General features: G+C 38.5%; 1 protein-coding gene across 2 annotated transcripts in view; it reads left to right on the forward strand.

The window, feature by feature from the left end:
• PRORP (protein only RNase P catalytic subunit) overlaps nt 1-18,111 on the forward strand; it is a 55,360-nt gene extending 37,249 nt beyond the window's left edge. For both annotated transcript variants that reach the window (XM_068398584.1, XM_068398586.1), the window contains 3 exons: nt 14,139-14,287; nt 15,816-16,011; nt 17,707-18,111. In XM_068398584.1, the coding sequence (XP_068254685.1) occupies nt 14,139-14,287; nt 15,816-16,011; nt 17,707-17,838 (477 nt within the window). In that variant the 3' untranslated portion in view covers nt 17,839-18,111. The remainder of the gene's footprint in view (nt 1-14,138; nt 14,288-15,815; nt 16,012-17,706) is intronic.
• Nucleotides 18,112-18,591: the final 480 nt, after the last annotated feature.

Here is an 18,591-nt window from a genome sequence, read left to right on the forward strand (position 1 = left end):
CTTTCTTGATAGGATCTTTGTTCTACCTGGGTGTGTATGATGACAGTCAGGGCTACTACTGGGCTAAAGAGTAAGCCCCTCAAATAGGACTCAAGGGACCAGCATTTTATTGTGTAATGGTTGATCTGTTTGAGTGTGAGCAACTCAATTTGAGGTATCCTGGTCTTGCAAGTTACCTATATTTAATATAACAAGCCAAAGTTTCCTGTGGATTTTTCATTATTTTTTAAAATACATTCTTATTTGTCATAGAATGAAAATTCCCAATAAGCGCTTTTTTTCCTTATTTAAGTGTAAGAGATGAATATGATTTTAAATAAAAATTTTATTTTCATATTCATGGGATGAATATGATTTTAAATAAAATTGAAACTTAATTGCACCTCAGAAAGGTTTGGGAGTTTGTGTGTGCCACTGCAGCAATGCGTTGCAGTCTCCCATGGATGATGTGTGGTGTGCCTCTGCTGTGGTTAAATTACAAAACAGCAACAGCGATAGCAGGGGCAGGGAACAGTGATTTGGCATCGTCTGTCTAACTCCTCACCACCAATGCAATCAAAACATGGTCTGGAATAGTACAAAATGTGAAAAGCCCAGAAGCCTTGCAAGCGTGTCTGTTAATGGCTATAATCAGACCTGATCTATCCATACAAAACATAATTGAGCTATTTTCACATATGCTGGACTTGTAAATGATTTTGTTGCTTGGTATCATGTGAGGAACAGGAGTGATGTAGTAAGAATACCAGTACCAAGAACATAATAAGAAAGCTATGGCTGCCTTTGCTGCTGCTGTTCTTCAAATTTTCCAGAAAAAAAACAACCCGCGGGCTTATTTCTAGCATAGGCAATTTGGGGCTGCTTATAGGAGAAAAGTCACAGCAATGTGACCTAAGCTGAAATAAACTGCAGAGGATGTCCTGAGTCACAGGATCTCCTGAAAAGGAGCCTCATATCTGCTGGGTCACCTCATATGTATGTAATGCTAGTGTAGCAGGTCAATGGCTTATTGCTGCGGAGGTCACAGATCTTGTGTATGAGGCCATCCTTATCTCCGTTAATATCCCCTGTTGCTTACATGATTTTTAGATCTTCTAGCTTGTATTTTTCTAAATGATAGAGAATTAACTGAAAATTTAAAACTGTATGTATGTGTTTACTTATCAGTAGCCATGGTGCTAACTGTTATACAGTAGAAATCTTCACTCCCCATCCTCCAAGAAAGATGCCTACCTCAAGATCTTAAAAATTAGTCAAATAAACATTCATATTATCTATTCTATAAATACTATTTCCTAAATATGATCCCAAAAAATTACATTTTAAATCACTTTGAATGCTTAATCTCTGGCATTGTACTTACTGCCCTGTCTCATTGTTAGGAAAACTTCCTCTTGTTGAGAAATTCTGTATTTCAAATAATTTACATATTTCATACTAATGATATACAAGTATCTACTGGTTTTTCCTTTCCACCCAGAGATACTAGCTTGTTATGCTGTTTCTTCCTGATTTATTGTTCACCAGTCAGTTCTTTAATGATCCAAATAGTTCTTTTCACAGTTCTAGCTGGAAACATATACTGAAATTATAATGAGTCAGGTGAGTCAGAAGCTAAAGAGGTTGTCAAAATTATGTCAACATAATATACTCTAGTTTCCAACCAATTTTATGAAGTATTAACTGATACTTCTGTCTAATTTTTCCAAATGATTTCTACCATGTCCAGCTACTGCATTGTCCTGTCCTTGCACAATGTTTCGTGTAGTGACTTTAAAACTGGACTTGTGCTTCTGCCATATTGACGATACCAACTTACCTTTTACATAAATCAGGAAATATTAGTGATGCTTATGTCTGTCCTCATCATTGTCCAGCATTCATCCATTTACCTGCTCACTTCTGCAATTGCCAAAAAGGAAACAGTGACTTGGCAGTAATATTTCTTCTGCCTCTAACATTTTGATCTTTTTGAGTCTTGAGTTTTTAAGGAGTCATGTTGACATGGCTCCATGTGCAAGCTGTGTACATGGTGTCCTATAAGCTCTCTAACAGAAGTTAAAAGCCAGTTCAGTTCCACTGGTTCTGTGGAGCTGCTCCTAACTTACATGGTATACCAGTGTGGGAAGATCAGCATTGCTGTTGCCTTCTTTCCTTGCTTATTTCCTAACTGTGTGATATTTGGGTAAACTAGGTAGTGCTTACACTATACACTGAAAAAAAAAAAAAGTACAAGTATGATGCAGGTGCTTGTTAAGAGCTGTGGTTCATTGGAATTTGAGCTTCTACATTCAGTGCAAGTTTGAGGACAGCACAGTGGAAGATAAGTATTCCGTGAATACTACCTATACTACTACCTGGTTGATTGATTGATTGAAAGGAGTTTTCTTCTACCACAGCCCTAAGTTGCCACACATTTGAGTAAATAAAATGAAGTAGTAGTAAGAGGGTTGCAAGCAGGTAGTCATAGAGCAGAACCAGTCAGTCTGAATGATGTTGATTTACCCTGCTTCTTATTAGGAGTAGTTATCTTGGGCTTGTCTAATGTTAATGTTGCTTCAGCATCTGAAGTAATTTACATTATATCCCTGTAAAACACTTCATGTTTAAATCCATTTCAGTATGATGGCTCTTGAGTCTCAATAATTAAAGCAAGTGGCTTAAATAGAAGAATTTGAAGCTTTTGACATTTTCAGTTCTCGTTGATATGTATGTATCTTCATACTTTCATGTCTTGTCGAGTGAAAAGCTCTAACTTTCCATTGAATGGGCATCCCCAAATGAGCTTTCAGAAATACAAGTGCTATAGGTTACGGATTTCTTTTTTCTCATCCCACTCACTCTCATTTCCACAAGCCCATTCACCCTGCCAGCCTAGCTGACATAACCAGTAATATGACACAGAGTTTTAACCCTTAGCTGTCTGATAAATTTGGTAAACAAAATACTTCTGAAAGTATAGTCTTCTCTTGCACTTGAGCACTGCTGTTCCATCCTGGGTGCTCCAGGAGTTGTTAGGTGGGTATCTGTGTTCTTTCCAGGGAAATGGACAAAGGAGGGAAAGATGCAACAGCAATTCGTCAAATGTGCTGGCTGTTATAGTCTTATACAGATACCTGGAAACCATAATGCTCAGTCCCCAAACCAAAATTTGCTTTAAAAAGATAGATCCTTTTATGAAATAAGGGGTGGGTGGTTTTTCTTTGGCTTCTGTTGTCCGACCCATTCTAGTGGTGATATTTTCATATTCTCTTGACTACAGGGGCAAAAAAAGACTAAGTAGACAAAGATTTTCATATAACCACTTGTTCCCAGGAGGTAGAGCTTTTAGACAAATGCCAAATATCATCCATAATTAATTTGTAGGAGCTGACAATATTATCTCTTTGTCAAATTGCTGTATCTTATCTCCTGAGTTAAAGAAAAATACTTTAGACAGTGGCCTGCCTGGTGTCCAACTATTGAGTATTGCAGACTGTTATCAATAAACATATTAAAAGCATTGAAGTAAATTAGATCTTGTGGATTGTAGCTATTGTGAGGGTCTTTCAGACCTTCACTGCCTAGGATCTGCAGGCATAAGTATTGCCTGCAGTGTTACTAGTAGTAAAATGTCATGAGTCTGCAGTGATGTACAATCAAAGTTAATGACTGTGTTAAGAAAAATAATGCTGACCCGTAGTTCACATTTACTTGTGATACACTCTGCATCAGATTTTTGCTGGTTTTGCAGGAACAGTGTGTTACTTACCAGGGTGTGCAGCCTTGATCTAAATGAGACAGTTAAACCTCTGCCTCATGGGACTGGCAGTGCAAGATGTATTGGTGTATATGAAAATCCCCAAAGTTTTCTCCAGCCTGGTAAATACCAGTTGTGCTCTTACCAGGATTAAACAGATTCCTTCCTTGGTCCTTCCTTGCTGAAAGCCTTGGTGCGTGGTCTACCTGGGGTAGGTGTGCCTGACTGACTGCACAGCTGCTCCTCCACCTTAGACGTTTGTGCTTTAGTTTGCTTCTGTTGATTTTTGTCCTGTTGAAGAAGAACATTTTGTATGTTCTCCTTCATATTAAACAGATTTTTCATCTTTCTGTCCTTCAAAGAGAAATCACCACTCACTTGAGTAGTTTTTGTTAATGAATTTATTTGTGTTAAGAATGGCAAAATTGTTCTTATTGGAACAATTGTTTTTGAAGGTAACCTCTTTATCTCTGAATAGTAATCTTTAGCAGGCAACTGGAAAATAGTACTAATGAGAAACAGAAGAAAAGCAGGGTCACAATTGTGTTATAAATGTTTGCTGCATGTTGTAGTCCAATTCTTTTTTTGACTGCAAGCAGTCAATTTACTGATGGGTTTCCTTGTTCATCATATCATTCTACCCGGATGATAAGCCTGTTGACCTGTGAGCATAGAAATAGTCTTTATTTTAACACTTTTGTGGAACTATCAAGTTTATTAAAACATAGGATGTCACTGCAGAAGCATAGGTTTAATGTGCCTTGAACAGCATCATGCTTGTCCCTTTTGTAACAGTGATCTCCCCAGCTGCTGCGGCACCTTTCCTCAAAGAATAAAAATACCGTCTGGGACTTTTTGAACGACACATTGGAGAGGGGGAAAACTCTTAACATCAGACTAGGTCAGTGACGCTGTGCAGACATCTGCATAGGACAGTGGTGAGAGCTAAAATATTGGTATCTTTTTTAAACTGTCAGTTTCAGTCTTACAAAGCCAATTTCAGTCCTGCACCAAGTTATTTCCTATCTATGGAAAGGATCAGTCAAGCTTGTGCTTTCATTTTCATAACACCCCATCACCACCGCTGCTACCATCACCCAGAGATCCTGCTAACGTTTTGGATTTTCAGTACTTAAATGGAACTTCTGACCCATACTGTGAAAATCTAAGACTGGCACAGCTGCATTTAGTTCACAAATACTCCTTTCTAATAGCTAGCTTTTTTACTTTCTTTCTAAAATGAGAAATGATAAGAGAAGCTCTCTTATGGCCTTTACAGCTGCTACAATAATAGTAGTGATGCGAGAGTACCATCGTAATGGCAAAGACTGGATTTACAGTGAAAGATGGCAGACCCCTGAAGCTGTGACTTCAGCTGGGACAATTATTCCATTTACAGTCAGTGGCTGTGATAGGTAAAGTTTCACTTCTGAAGCCTATATAAAAATAAGTAAAACCTCATACCTCATACCTTTTCGTTTTTATGTAACTTGCTTCCTCACATCAATAAAGATGATGTATATGTAGTACTTGGTGCAATGAAGCAAAGTGTAATGATCAGTAAGAAAATACTATTGAAGAAATAGCAGTGCAGGCAGAAAGAATTCAAGGATGAGAACAAAGGATAGTGTTGATATGTGGAAATACATTAGGTAACATCATGTCCTTTCAGGTTTTACATATTTATTTTCCTACTCTTGTATAATCACAGACAGAATCACGTAGCTCATCTCCTTTGTGTGGAGGGTTGATACTGATTGATAACTTTTTAATACTTTGCAAATCTCCAAGCTTTGGTACAAACCAGTAAGTGCTCAGGAGAGGTCTGGATAAAAAAAATTCTATGTGATATGCCCCATATGTATTGTCAAGATCTTGGTATTTATTCTTTGTTGCAAGAAAGAAGATGAGTAAGTGGAGAGATAAAAGTATGCAATGGTATCAGCTATGTAGAAAAAATATCTCAGAGAAGATCAGAAAAAGAGAAATATCTTTGCCCTTTTACATGACTCAAGAAAGGAGGATATTCAGAAAATCCAAATTCATGAAAGGAAACATTTTACTGCCAGTCCGCAATTAAAATACAAAACTTAAAGCTGCTAGGACTGGGCTGTAGTTAATTGTGAATTGAACATTGCCCAGTTGCTGCCTTATCAAAATGCTACTTTGGATTTCAGATTCACCCTTTCTCTTCCATCTTTATGCCTACTCATAGTTGCTGAGCCAACATCAAAGGGTCTGCTTGCATGTTTAAACCAACATTACATTTTTTGTAAGTGATTGGGAAAGAAAATGATATTGTAGCTGGTTAACAAAACTTTTCGATTGAGAAACTTGACTGGTGCTGCAGTGACTTACAAAATTCAACTTCCAGAAATGCCGTTATGCAACTGAAGAATGTTTGTTCGTCCGTGTATTTCTTGAATTGTTGTAAGAGTCAGAAAAAAATTACGTGTTTTTCTCTTTTGCAATTTACGCTATAAAATTCGGCCATTGCCCAGCTGTCCATCTCTTCTTTAGCCATCATTTCCAGAGTTCTGGGCATTGTTCGTTTGCTAACAAGCTGTGCTAACTATTGTAGCTACCCATTTTTATTTCTTTTATTCATGGTTGACCTTTATTCATCTAAATATCATGATGATGAAAATATTACCATTCAAAAAGTGTGAGCAAGAATGGTCACACTGAGAGGTTTGTCAGGTGTAAGGTCTGACAAAGTGGCTGAGATCTTTTAAATGTGACAATCCATCTGAAAAGCCAACTCCAAAAAGCTAGTGTCATCTCCACCTGATGATCCCTTTCCTGCCTCCCCATCCTTCATGTCATACACACAATTTGAATTCTGTGTTTAAGTTGTGTGTATACTTCTTCAGTCTCTGCATGCATCCCACCTTGATTCTGTCAATTCTTCTAGGAAACACTGCTTCACTAGCCATCAAATCACTACTTGTCATGCCTCTGGGGAATAAAACAGAGCGGGATATTGCAGTAATTAGATTAAATATTTAAAAATACCAGTTTCAAAACCTTTTTTTCTTAACATGCCTCTCTGCTGGGAAGGATTAGGGATGTATCCCTATCTTCATGTTGCATAGGAGAAACTCATAACAGTCTTTGCAAACCTAAAGTTAATTTACACAGGTTTGGTTTGTATTGTGCTGTTCTCTGAGCTGGTCAGTAGAATAAAAAAACGGGTGGCTCTTCAAGCTTGTTTGAAATTGGAAATTTTACCTACAGTTTATAATATAGCAGAATATAATGTCAGAGCCTATTTACAAACAAATGACTTCTCCATTCAGAAATGTTTCAGAGATTATCTTGAGCAGGTTGCATTTTCAGTTGAAATCAAGTAGAGTTGTAATTAAAGATACCTCCGTTACTGGCATAATAGCCAGGGTTCCATGAATACAGGAAAATATAAACTATGCTATTGCTTCTGTACCTGACCTGAATCTGTTTATGGTTACTGTGCTTTACTCTCCCCACGACCCAGACAAGGGCCCTTCAAGAGGGCTCATTTGCTTGGACACAGTCCGTGGAGTATCCTTGTAGTCAATTTTGACCTGGAAGTAATATGTCTACATTCATCCAGTGCTGCACTCGAGCCAAGTCCTCCAATCAGTGGGAACACTGCACTGTGCAGGGGCACCAGGTGTCTTAATACATGGTCAGTTTGGACCTGGCTGCAAAAGCATCCTTGGGATGCTTCTGAATACAAACTTACTGTGCAAGCAGCAAAGCTATATTTAGGCATCACCTCCTCTGAGCAAACTGAGGCTACCGTACCATCCTTGATCTATATTAAATCAACTCGAGTATCTTTGCTTCTGTGGTTTAGTTTTCCAGCTCATCAATAATCTGCCTTTGGTTAATAGAGTTGACTGTGAAGTCAAGAGCAAAAGCTGGCATCTAAAAATGAACTGCCGATTTTAATGAATTGTGATAGGGAGTTAAGACATATCTCTAGTGAATGCGTCAAGAGAGGATAAGTCAATTCTAGGTGTGGAGTCAATGTGGACAGGTTAAAACATGGTAAACATGGTGTGATTGCTGTCATTGATGTGTGAAGTGCTGTCATTGGTAGAGTTTTGCATGATGATGTGTGTGTTGCATCAATCTAAATAGTCCTGTTGTAACGCAGGATACAAATATTCCCAGCAATATTGTTTCTGCAGTATTGCAGAGATCCCAAATGTCATAAAGGATAATTCCCAAGAGTTAGCTGTTGGCTGTCTCAAGAGCATAAAGTAAACCAGGCTGGTTAAGCTTAGTGACTGTTAGTTATCCATTACTGCTTTCCCTTCTAAGTAGCTACCCCCTTGCTAGTCAGGGGCAGATAATCTGTAGGGGATCAAGAAATGTGTATGCTGCACCTGCATTTGAGTAAAGAGGACTTTGACACTAATTTACACTGTGTCATCTGTAATAATGTAGAGAATATAAGAAGCGGCCTCCATTGTGTTTGGTGCTGTGATAATGGTATTGAATCTGCTTCAGTGAAATTACTAGGCTCAGTGAGAAAGTCCAGCCTTTCTTGTAAGCAGCACCCTTGCCTTCCCTGGGTAACTGGCCGTGCCGTGGGAGAAAACTCGGGCTTCCCATTGTGTCTCTCTCTCCTGTGTGTGGTACTAAAGTACACAGTTTTTTCGAGCTTCTTTGTCTACAATATGTAAAAAGGGAACTAAAAATTATGAAACTGTAAGTCAAATAAATGTGGTGATGTTGGGAACTGATTACTTGCTAACCTTTGGAGAGAATGCTCATGCTCAGCCCCACCTGACAGTGTACTTATGGCAGCTTTGTACCTGTGGTCAGTGTTGGGCTTTCCTCTGCAGTTTCACAGCTACATGTTGGGTAGGAAGCAGCACTAACAACAGGTGAAAATAACAGTAGTATGGCAGTTAGTGAAACCAAATGTTTAGAAAATGGCAAACATGATTTATTAACAACAAATCTTGAACTTTTTTTGGGTGATTACTTCTTCATGCTATACCTGTATATAGGTAAGCTGCTTTTTGCTGAATCACTGAATGGTGTGCCTCCCAGCAGCTGTGTTTAGGCACTTCCCATCTGACAAGTGGGAAAGCACCAGTAGTGTCCAAGGAGAGAGGTCCTACAGCAATATAACCTTTGAAGCTGGGACACGTGGCACAGCGTGATCTAGTGATCAGGACAGGTGACTGGCAGTGAAGCCTTAGGAAATCTGTGTCCTGCTCTGCTCGTAGTTCCTTGTATGAGGTAGAGTAATTAATCTGTCTTCCCTGTGCTCCTTTATGCATTTTTGTAAAATGGAGTTGTAATTATGCATTTACTTCGTAAGGCTGTTGTGAAACTTAACGAATGAGGATTAAACTTGCAGTGCAACAAGGATTCCCTGCTCTCCCAGCTTAACTCACATGTTTGGTCCCCATTAATTTGTGCAGAATTGTGAATGCGGGTCACTGCGAAACTTATTTCCAGGAAATTGTATAGAAAAGTTCCATTCTGATGGGAAACTGTTAATATTTATTCTTACCTGAAAAGTGGTTCTTTTAAGGTATAACTTGCTGATTTTTAAAATGTAAAACTACCAGTTACAGCATTTTCAGTTGCTTTATTTCAAATTTGCAAAGCTCAGGCTTTTTACATGATATGAGGAGTTCAACAGCTGCATGATCCTGCAGAGTATGCGTTCTCTCTTCTACTGCTCTGCCTCCCCACCTCTTTTCACTCCAGCTCCTCTGAACCAGAAGTTCCTGCCCTGGTGCGTGAGCACAGTTGTGATTGTGCCATGATCTGGTTGACAACATGGCCCAACAAATAGATTATATCAGCACAACAGAAGAAAAAAAAAAAGGTGCATTGTGGTATGAGGGCAGGAGCTTTGGTGGTGCAGGGGAAATTACATAAAATGGCATTGCTGCAGAAACAAAAAAGAACTCATTTACGTGTGGGGAAATAGCTCGTATCACTGGGACTGTCCTAAGGAAAGATAAATGTATACACTCAGACAAAGTATTGTGCAAGTGTGCTAGTTTTTCACTAATTCACAGATTAGGGTGCAGAAATCAGAGTTAGAACATGCACAGATACATACATCCATTTAATGATGGATTATTTTTAATAATTAAAAAATAATAGAAAAAATACTAGCAGTGTTCTTAGAAGAACCACATTGGGAGATACTTGATACATTTGTGAGCAACTGGTCCTTGCTTCCATTGATCTGTGTGTAGTTTCATACTTATTTGTGGCTGTACCCTCGCTCCATCAGAGTCGTTTGCTAAAGTGCTGTGAACACAAAATTGGTTTGCATTGTAAATAAAATGTTAAGGTTTAGGAGAAGCTTGAGAAAGATCTAATTAATCAAAGACTGGGACAGCACGGGAATAATTTAAATGTAACTGATAAATGACGAAAGGGATTGCAAGCAGAATGTATTCAGGAGGTGCTAATGAGCATGAGTTTCTTGGAGAAGGATCTAGTGATCTTCACAAACAGTTGATTAAAATGTCTGTGTAGTTCAGAAAGAAACATGGATCCTGATGTGCCCGGTCAGAGGAAAAGAAAGTAAGACTGAATGCAATGATAGTTAACTATATAAACCAGTAGTACTTCTCGTGCCTTGTTGTGTGGCCAGTGATTTGTGCAGAACAGCAGCGATTCACAGCTGCTTGCTACTCTGCCTCAGCCGCGTCTTGAAGCAGCCAGTCTAACCATGCTTATTTTCCCGTCTGTGCAAAATGGCGTCTTATAATTCCTGTTTTCAGAGAAAATGTGTTTTCATATGCTCTGCTGTCCAAATTTGAAAGATACTAATATTCATAAAAGGTCATTCTTTCACTAATTTTGTAATCCACATTCTCAAGCAAATGCATAGCATAGGGAATATGTGTGTTGTACATTTTTTAATGTTCCATGCAGATTGCCTTTTGAACAGATTATCAAACTGAGCATCTGACGTTTGCTGCCTAAATAATGTGGGAACATTCATACGCATATTTGCATTCTGTAGTGGCAGATAACAATTTTTAGATAACTTTTGGAAATACTTGATTAATAAAATGCTCTTTTTTTTTTTAAGTGAGAGATCACCACTGCTGGTTTTTTGTTAACAGTATTATGTTCAGTTTTCTCTATGACTAAAACAAGTGTTACTGTGTGTCTCACATCTTCCTTTCTTGAGAAGCAGCCAGGCGTGGGAGTAGACACACTTAGGAAACGCCCCATGTAAGTTCTGTGACTCCCTGTAGACCACCCCTGTTGAGCACCCAAGCCTAAAATGAGATAAATTGCTCTTTAGTAAAGTTGCATCAGGCGAGGGAGTGTGCAGAACAAAATTATTTTTATCTTGTGAAAGCAAAAATAATTTTTATCATCTTCTGTGTTTTAGTTGTGTAAGTAAAGGTTAATCTTTGTGGTAAGTACAGGAGAGACAGTGTGCTGTTAGGCAAGTAGGAGTTTCTAAATTTTTTAATGGTGATTCCCGCTAATTTTGTTACGATTTAAGCCTGTTTTGAGTTTTTCCATTGCAAAACTGTAACTAATTTATACCAACCCCTCAATTTTTTTTCCCAGAAGCACTTCATACTAGAGAACCTCATATGCTAATAATATGTAGGAGAAGAAAGTCCATATGACTAACAGGTACAAAGTGACACTAGTTATAACCTTCAGAAAGAAAAGACTTAAGGGAGCTGGATCCAAGCCAGTTAAGTTTTTTATAAACTTGGGAATAGCCCCAATTGACCAACCTGTATTTGGAAATTCAGCTGCCTTTGTGTTGAGCCATAAGAATAATTCAAAGGTGTTTCCTTTTTTTTATTGGGGGTAAACTCCAGCAGTTCAAATACTGGCAATTCTTTGCAGTATCACTAGTGCAGCTATGTTCCTTAGACTCTTTTTGACTCGTAGTCTACTTTTAGGAGTTGTTTGTTCTTTTGTCCCATCAGGGTGCTCTCGCTGTCAAGTTTTTTTATTTTAGACTTTGTGGAATCAGTTTCTGGAGTGTTCTTTGAGAAATTTTTGAACTTTTTTTTTTCCACATGACTTTCTGCTAACCTTCCATTAACACAGCAAAACGTTAGGCAAGAAGAGAAAGTATTTTCGTTTGGAATTTGTAAGGGGTTGCTTAAGTTACTCATGGCTGATATTTCTTCACTGCTGTCTTCTCTACATGAAAATGTGGAGGAATATAGTAGGTACATTCCTAACTTTTGCTAAGTTTAATGAACTGAGCTTAACAAACTTAATTCTCCTTTGGTATTTGTATCAAACTGTTTGCAGAACTGGGCCAATGCACGAGAGTGACTGTAAACAAGTAAAATTGATGAGCCCGTTTTTACTGCCCAGATGAGACATTCCAAAAAGAAATGTCAATATTGAAAAACTGAACTTCAGTTTTTAAATTTTTAATAACCTCATAATTTAATAATCAAATAAATTAGGTGACATAGATGAGAAGATATGTTATTACTTAATGTAGTTACTTTGAAAGCCTTCCAGTAACATAAAAATGGTGGCTTTTGTTTGTATCTTTCAATGCTGTGTTCCAGTAAGAATTCTGAAATGTATCTCCAAAGATTCAGGGCGTGCAACAGAAAGAATGCCATTTCTATTTTTACCTGCCGTTTTATAGGCAGAAATTACTGCTTTTGGCCTTTTCTTGCTCACATTATGTCCTGTTTGTTTTAACCAGGGAAAAGTAGACTGTATGCACATAGAGAAGTAGTCGATGTCCAGCATGACCTCCTGGAAGCAGGAAGCCAGTTCTGATAGGTACTGTTAGGCTCTTGTGCTTTGCATTAGCACCGAGATCCTATGTTGCCATGAAAACAAAGCCTTCAGTCCCTCAAAGTCAATGTTAGTAACAGCAGCTTATATGTCAACAGTTAAAATTAACGTAGAAAATCTTCTGGCCTCCTCTCTCAGGTCCTCAGATCCAGATTCATGGCATACTTAATCTGATCCACCTGCAGGTCCCTTACTGAGAGGGGCAGCCCTACGGTTCCTGTCCTCACCACCTCCAGCGATGTGTTGCCATCAGTCATCACCTTTGACTCAGTTTTATCAGTTGTGTGGCCGCAAGCTCAACCTTGCAAAAAAAATTTCTCCTGTTGGATCAGTGAGCTCATGGGTAGTTGTGACATTGTTAGATCTGATCAACAGAAGTAGTGGGAATGTGCAGCTTGAGAGAGGATTGAGTGGGACCACCCCCTTACACTGCTACTTGCAGGTAGATCAAACTAAATGCATTGTAAAAAGAGAAAGAACAATTCTTTCTAGCCCCTGAAACAAAAGATAATGATACCACATAATGATAAGGATCACAAATAGGAGGGAAAGGAGGGGAAAGAGCAAGAGGACGAGAAAGGCAGCTGGAGGTATTGCAGGGAGAAAAGATAACAGGGAAGAGGGAAGTAGCTAGAAAAGCAGGAAGAGGGATTAGAGAAATATCAGGAGATTGTATATTGACAAATAGTGGCAGCAAATGCAGGTAAAAAGTAGGCAACACCTTTCCCTGGAGGTTGAGCATACTGTCCTCGGCCTTCAAATGTGATGCTTCAGTCTCAAGAAACGGTTCTTCCCTCTTTCAGGGAAGAATTGAAATGTGATTGCTTTGTAAGCAGTCCACAGTAATAAACTGGATGCTGAAAGGCAGAACCTTTGCCCTCCATGAGCTCCGTCTCAGTGAAGTGGGGAGGCAAAGCTCCAGGCACAAGTGCCTGTCCTGAGAAGTGTTTATTGCTGAACAGGCACAGCCCTAAGAGGCTGGTGAAAAGTCCCTCTGAAGAGAAGCTGGCATAGCAGTGAATTTGCCACCTCAGGATATTGGTTCATAAGTGGTAGACTAGTCTGGATGTGGCTTTCGTAAACCCTTAATCCTGAGGTCACAGATTTCCTTTTACTGCTGCTTGCTTCTTCCCCACAGGGCAGCCGAGATCACATGTAGTTCTCTAATTTCGACAATAGGTGGGGCTGGAAAGGCAGTATGATTTAGGGCTCGGTCCTCTGCTAATACCAACAAAGGCTGCAGTGCCGACTCATTTCCAAAAGTAGGTATTACTTAAATCCCAATGTGATTCAGTTCCCTTAGCTGACTCTGAATTTCTGAAATCTCCATGCAACTCTTCCTGAGTTCATTCAGGTCATTCAAGCTGCAAGAGCTGGGAAAGGTTTATAATAGCAATGTATTTTCTGTGTGTTTGAGAACAGCTTCCTACAATGAATTGTTTGGGTTTTTTTTCTTTGTGATTAGGGAGTTAAATTAGTTGTCTACTTAATTCATATTGCAGTTAAGAACTGTGGGAAATGAGGGTATGCTAGAAGTCCCACTACTTGATACACAGATGTGAAAGTGTTTCCTGTCGGTCTGTTTTTACGGCTAAGAAAATCTTTGGTTTTGCTTTGTTTTCTGCAGCTATTTGATGCTGTCAACTGCCTGGCAAAAGAGAATGCTCGGTTGCTCGTGCTAGGCCGCAAACACATGCTGGGTAACTCTTCAAATTGGAAACGAGAGATTATGAAGGAGATGCAAAATAAGGCAGACTTCTTCTTTGCTGAAAATATGTAAGTTTAAGAAAGTTTAAGAAAATGGCTAAATGTAATGGAGATCAACACCTGCTTTGTGTGCATTTTAAATCAGTATAAACAGATGTAGTTTTTAGTACCATTACTAGTATTGCCAGCTCTGTGTGTGTGAAAGAAACATATTCCGTGCTATATTTGCTTCAAAAAGTAATACATATTAAAAGCTGCATTATGAAGAATTTCATCACTTAGAATCATGTTGACATCTCTATGATTTATTAGGATTTATAACTATTAAAACCACTGCCAAGACCATAGTGGCCTGAACTTACAGAATACTTGATAGCATCTGTGTACAGTCGTGGTCTGCTGTGTTAGGCCTGCATGGGGGGAGATGAAGTTCATGCCTGGCCAGTGTTGTTTGGTAGCCCAGGAGTGTGGAGAGTTGGGAGCACTGACTTCCTTGCTGCTCCTGGAGGAGAATATTTCTGTGAGTGGAAAGAGACCCTCTGCCTCTCTGATTTAAGAAGCACGACCCCCTTGCTCTTGCCTGGTTAAGCCTGTCCTTGTCTCTAAACTAGGTAGTTGCCTCTGCCTTAGTGTCCCCTCTTCTTGCCCTGTTTTCCTCATATAATGAGTCTCAGTTTTCCTTTGGTTCCAGCTCCACCTAGTTTCCATCTGAGCTGGGCACTGTTGATCCTTCACCCGTCTCTGCCGTTTCTTTTGTGATCCCAGTTCCCAGAACTTCTGACCAAGTTCCTTGTCCCAGCAGCCAGTCCAAGTCTCTTCTGTCTGGCTCCTTGTTTCAGCTCTGTTCTCCTTCATCCCCTCTCCAGTTCTGGCTCTTGTTCTCTTTGCTATTGAATCACATTGCTTTCTTTCCTGCTATCTGAGCACCAACAAAGGGGACTCTCTTACCGCGGGCTGGAAATCTTCACTTATCTTGTGTCTTGTCACTTACTATTACAGTAATCCACAGTAATCAAAATGTGGTTTCAAGCAAAGTTCTGCTCAGCATCTCCAGATATAGGGTATCTCATGCCCCCTATAAATGTATTTTTAGAGATTTTCCCCTAAAATTCTTTCAGTTTAATAGCAGGTAATGTTGAATATATTTTCCAAATAATCATAGTACCTTTTGGAAGTATATTTACCCATGTAAAGGCAAACATTCACAGATTTGTGCTGTTGCCTACATTACACTTTATTATCAATTGTGATGATTGTTTGTATTCCAACCAAGTTTTGGGGATACCCTTATGAGTTTTAGCAGTTCTGTTCCACATAGTACTGTTAAGTGAAGTGGCAAAAGATTATATTGTTGTATTATCAGATTGTGATAGGAGGGAAGAATGCTCTGTGTAGCATGAAGTTAATTTTTATTGCACTTTTAACTTTTGGTGCCCTGTGGTAATCAGAAGTTCTTTATTTTACCAGGGAACTAGAGTAGTGATGGGAATTTTCAGTGTTGCCGATGAATAAATCTCAGATCAGCATTTGATTCATTTCCTGCATCCACTTACTGCCTTTTGAATGACGTCTTGTCTTTTCCATTTGTTTTGGTAAGCTCTGAAGATGATGCCTTCTTGTTATATGCCACTCTTCAATCAGGCAAGCATTGCAAGTTTGTTACTAGAGACTTCCTCCGGGATCACAAGGCTTGTCTTTCCAACAGTGTGACGCGTCATCTGTTCCGTAAGTGGCAGCGTGGACACCAGATAGTGTTTTCCCCTTCTGTAGAAGGAAAGCATATAAATTTTTTGGTAAGTTTTCTGCTGCAATCAAAAAACACACAGACCATGTTCATTAGAGATACACAATTTCAAACTTGAGATTCTTGTTGGAGTCTAAGAAATGGACTTGTACCAATGGTCTCAAAACTCCCATGCTTACTGAAAATTCACTGTATTCACAAAGCATGCCACAAACATGAAAACTGTCAAAAAGACAAGAAATGCTGTCTAAATGTTTAAAAAGTAAATGTAAATGCATGTTTGTGTATACAAATAGTTCCATTGCTGTAAAACATGTGTCAGTATTTTCATTTTAAACTTGTTCTCTCCTCTGTAGCACTGTTATAAAATACCATGCTTCTAATTGCACAACAGAATTTCTTTCATCTTTATTTTAAAGAAGCAGGAAAATACAGGTATTTCAGTATTCACTGTAATATTAGCCTAACATATGTATAAAGTTTCATGAAGGAAAGCCCAGAACAGTCAGGTTTATAGTCAGTATTCAGCTGCAGAAATTACAGTCTTCCAAGCGTAGTATCATCTTATAGCAGAATACTGCACTATTGTTGTCTAGGAGACATGTATGCTTGTGAGCTGTGAACAGTACATTAACAGGAGTGCAGCTGGTTTAAGATTTTTCTAGGGAAAAATTCATCACATGACATTCCATATCATGCAGTTTTTTGTTATTTGGTCTATCTGCATTGTTATTGCCTACTTAAAGGAATACTGCACCTATGCAGATTCATTTTCGTGCTGCTCTGGTTAAAATTGTAAAATAGTATTCATCACTATAAACAGACCAAAGAGATAAAGGCTTATAAGAACGACAACCTTTCATTCAGTGTTGCCAAATATGTGTTTCTTTTTATGGAACCAAATAGTAAATGTAGGGTTACCTGAGTAACGCAGCTTTAGCTACACCTTGTTTCTTTCTTTTGTATGAAAGAGCTAGTAATTTTCATATCTTAATTCCCATACAAGCGATTCATTTGGATGATTGACATTCCCAGTCATAGCTGTCTTCTAGGCTATTCTGGAAGCTGTCACGGGAAAGTAAACTTCCAAGTGTGATAGTACAGAGTGATAGTATGTTCTGAGAACTGAAATTGCCAACCAGTAATGTTTCTTTTGTATTTGTGTTATTTATGTTGAGTTAGTATACCTGTAACATAATAGAGCAGAAAAATAGTTTATTATATTTGTTTGACTAGACGCTCTTGAAAGTGTTAGTGATAAACCCTTTGCTTACATCCTCCTCAGCACAGAGCAAGTCAGTTCTTTAAAGAGGTACACTGGAAGAACAAACACAAGATGTCATTAATGTCATGAAATCCTATCAGTTCAAGCCTATAAACTCCACATCCTGATTTAATTCCCATATGATTTCATTTAACTGAACAGAAAAACAATCATTTTGCTATTTCTAGAAATTGAATGCATTATGTTCAAATCATTATTGTCTGGCGGAGATTGAAGACAGAATTTTAACCATTTATAATGGCTCCTAGACCACAAAATACTAAAAGATGTTTTAGTTTTTCCTCCAGTACTAAAATCTGGAATTTGTGTGGTATAAGGAAATAAATGAGAGTTGTTAAAGAGGTGAATCTACAGAGATTTCTAAGGTAAGTGTTGAAAGTTGTAACTACCTATAACTGGTATTTTAATACTGTATTGTGTAAGTCTAAAAAAATGTTTTTATCTGTCTTTATCCAACAGCCTGCTTTCCGTTATGACTGCGTGGTACAGACTACAGGTGATACCTGGCATATCCCCTATAAAGACACTTTTGAGGAAAAATATTCGTATCAAGTACCAAGAAAATGGCTCTGCATTCAACAGAAACGATGAAGAATGTAATTGCACAAGATGAAGCTGCCTTTTTTTTTTTTAATCACTGTTGCTGACTAGCACTCAGAAGTACAATTATAGGATTAATGTGTGAGGCTTGTAACTAAAGAAAATTCAGTAACTGTGTTTTCTCAAAATCATTCCTGCAGTAAATCTGTTAACATCAGTGGTGGTCCAGCAGGGATGAATTAGGTCCATTATTTTCATCTTTACAGGCAATTTCTGTGGCCATTCAATGTGATTTGAATTAAAACTTGTTTTTCCCTCTTGGAATTTCAGGTTGTGGTTTTTTAATCTTTTTTTTTCCTCAAGCTTTTCATCTACACTGAAATTCATAAACTCTGTACTTCAAAGAAATTCAGCAGGACTTCCAAAGTACCTTCAAAATGCGCATTGCTGGCCTCGCAACAGTGTCACCAGCGTCTGTAGCCAATAAATGGAACTAACCGTGCCAAATGGTATGTTTACCATTTGCCAGACGCACACAACCCTAATACTTCCTCACACTGACTAGAATGCATTTGATCGCATAGAATGCAAAAGATTTGTTGTAGCAATGAAGATTTTGATTGGAAGAATTAGGAAACAAGCAGTGGGATATTGTGTGGCTCTTTCACACTCTTAAATTTGCTGCTTCTGACAAGGTTTCATGTCACTGGAATAGTTTGCTTATGGAAATGCATGAATTTTCTAAAAAAAAATTGATCATAACTAGAAATTCTTACAGGCAGTAATAGGATAAAACTGAATTTT

Source organism: Nyctibius grandis, chromosome 4 (assembly GCF_013368605.1).
Source record: "Nyctibius grandis isolate bNycGra1 chromosome 4, bNycGra1.pri, whole genome shotgun sequence".
Taxonomy (NCBI): Eukaryota; Metazoa; Chordata; class Aves; order Nyctibiiformes; family Nyctibiidae; genus Nyctibius; species Nyctibius grandis.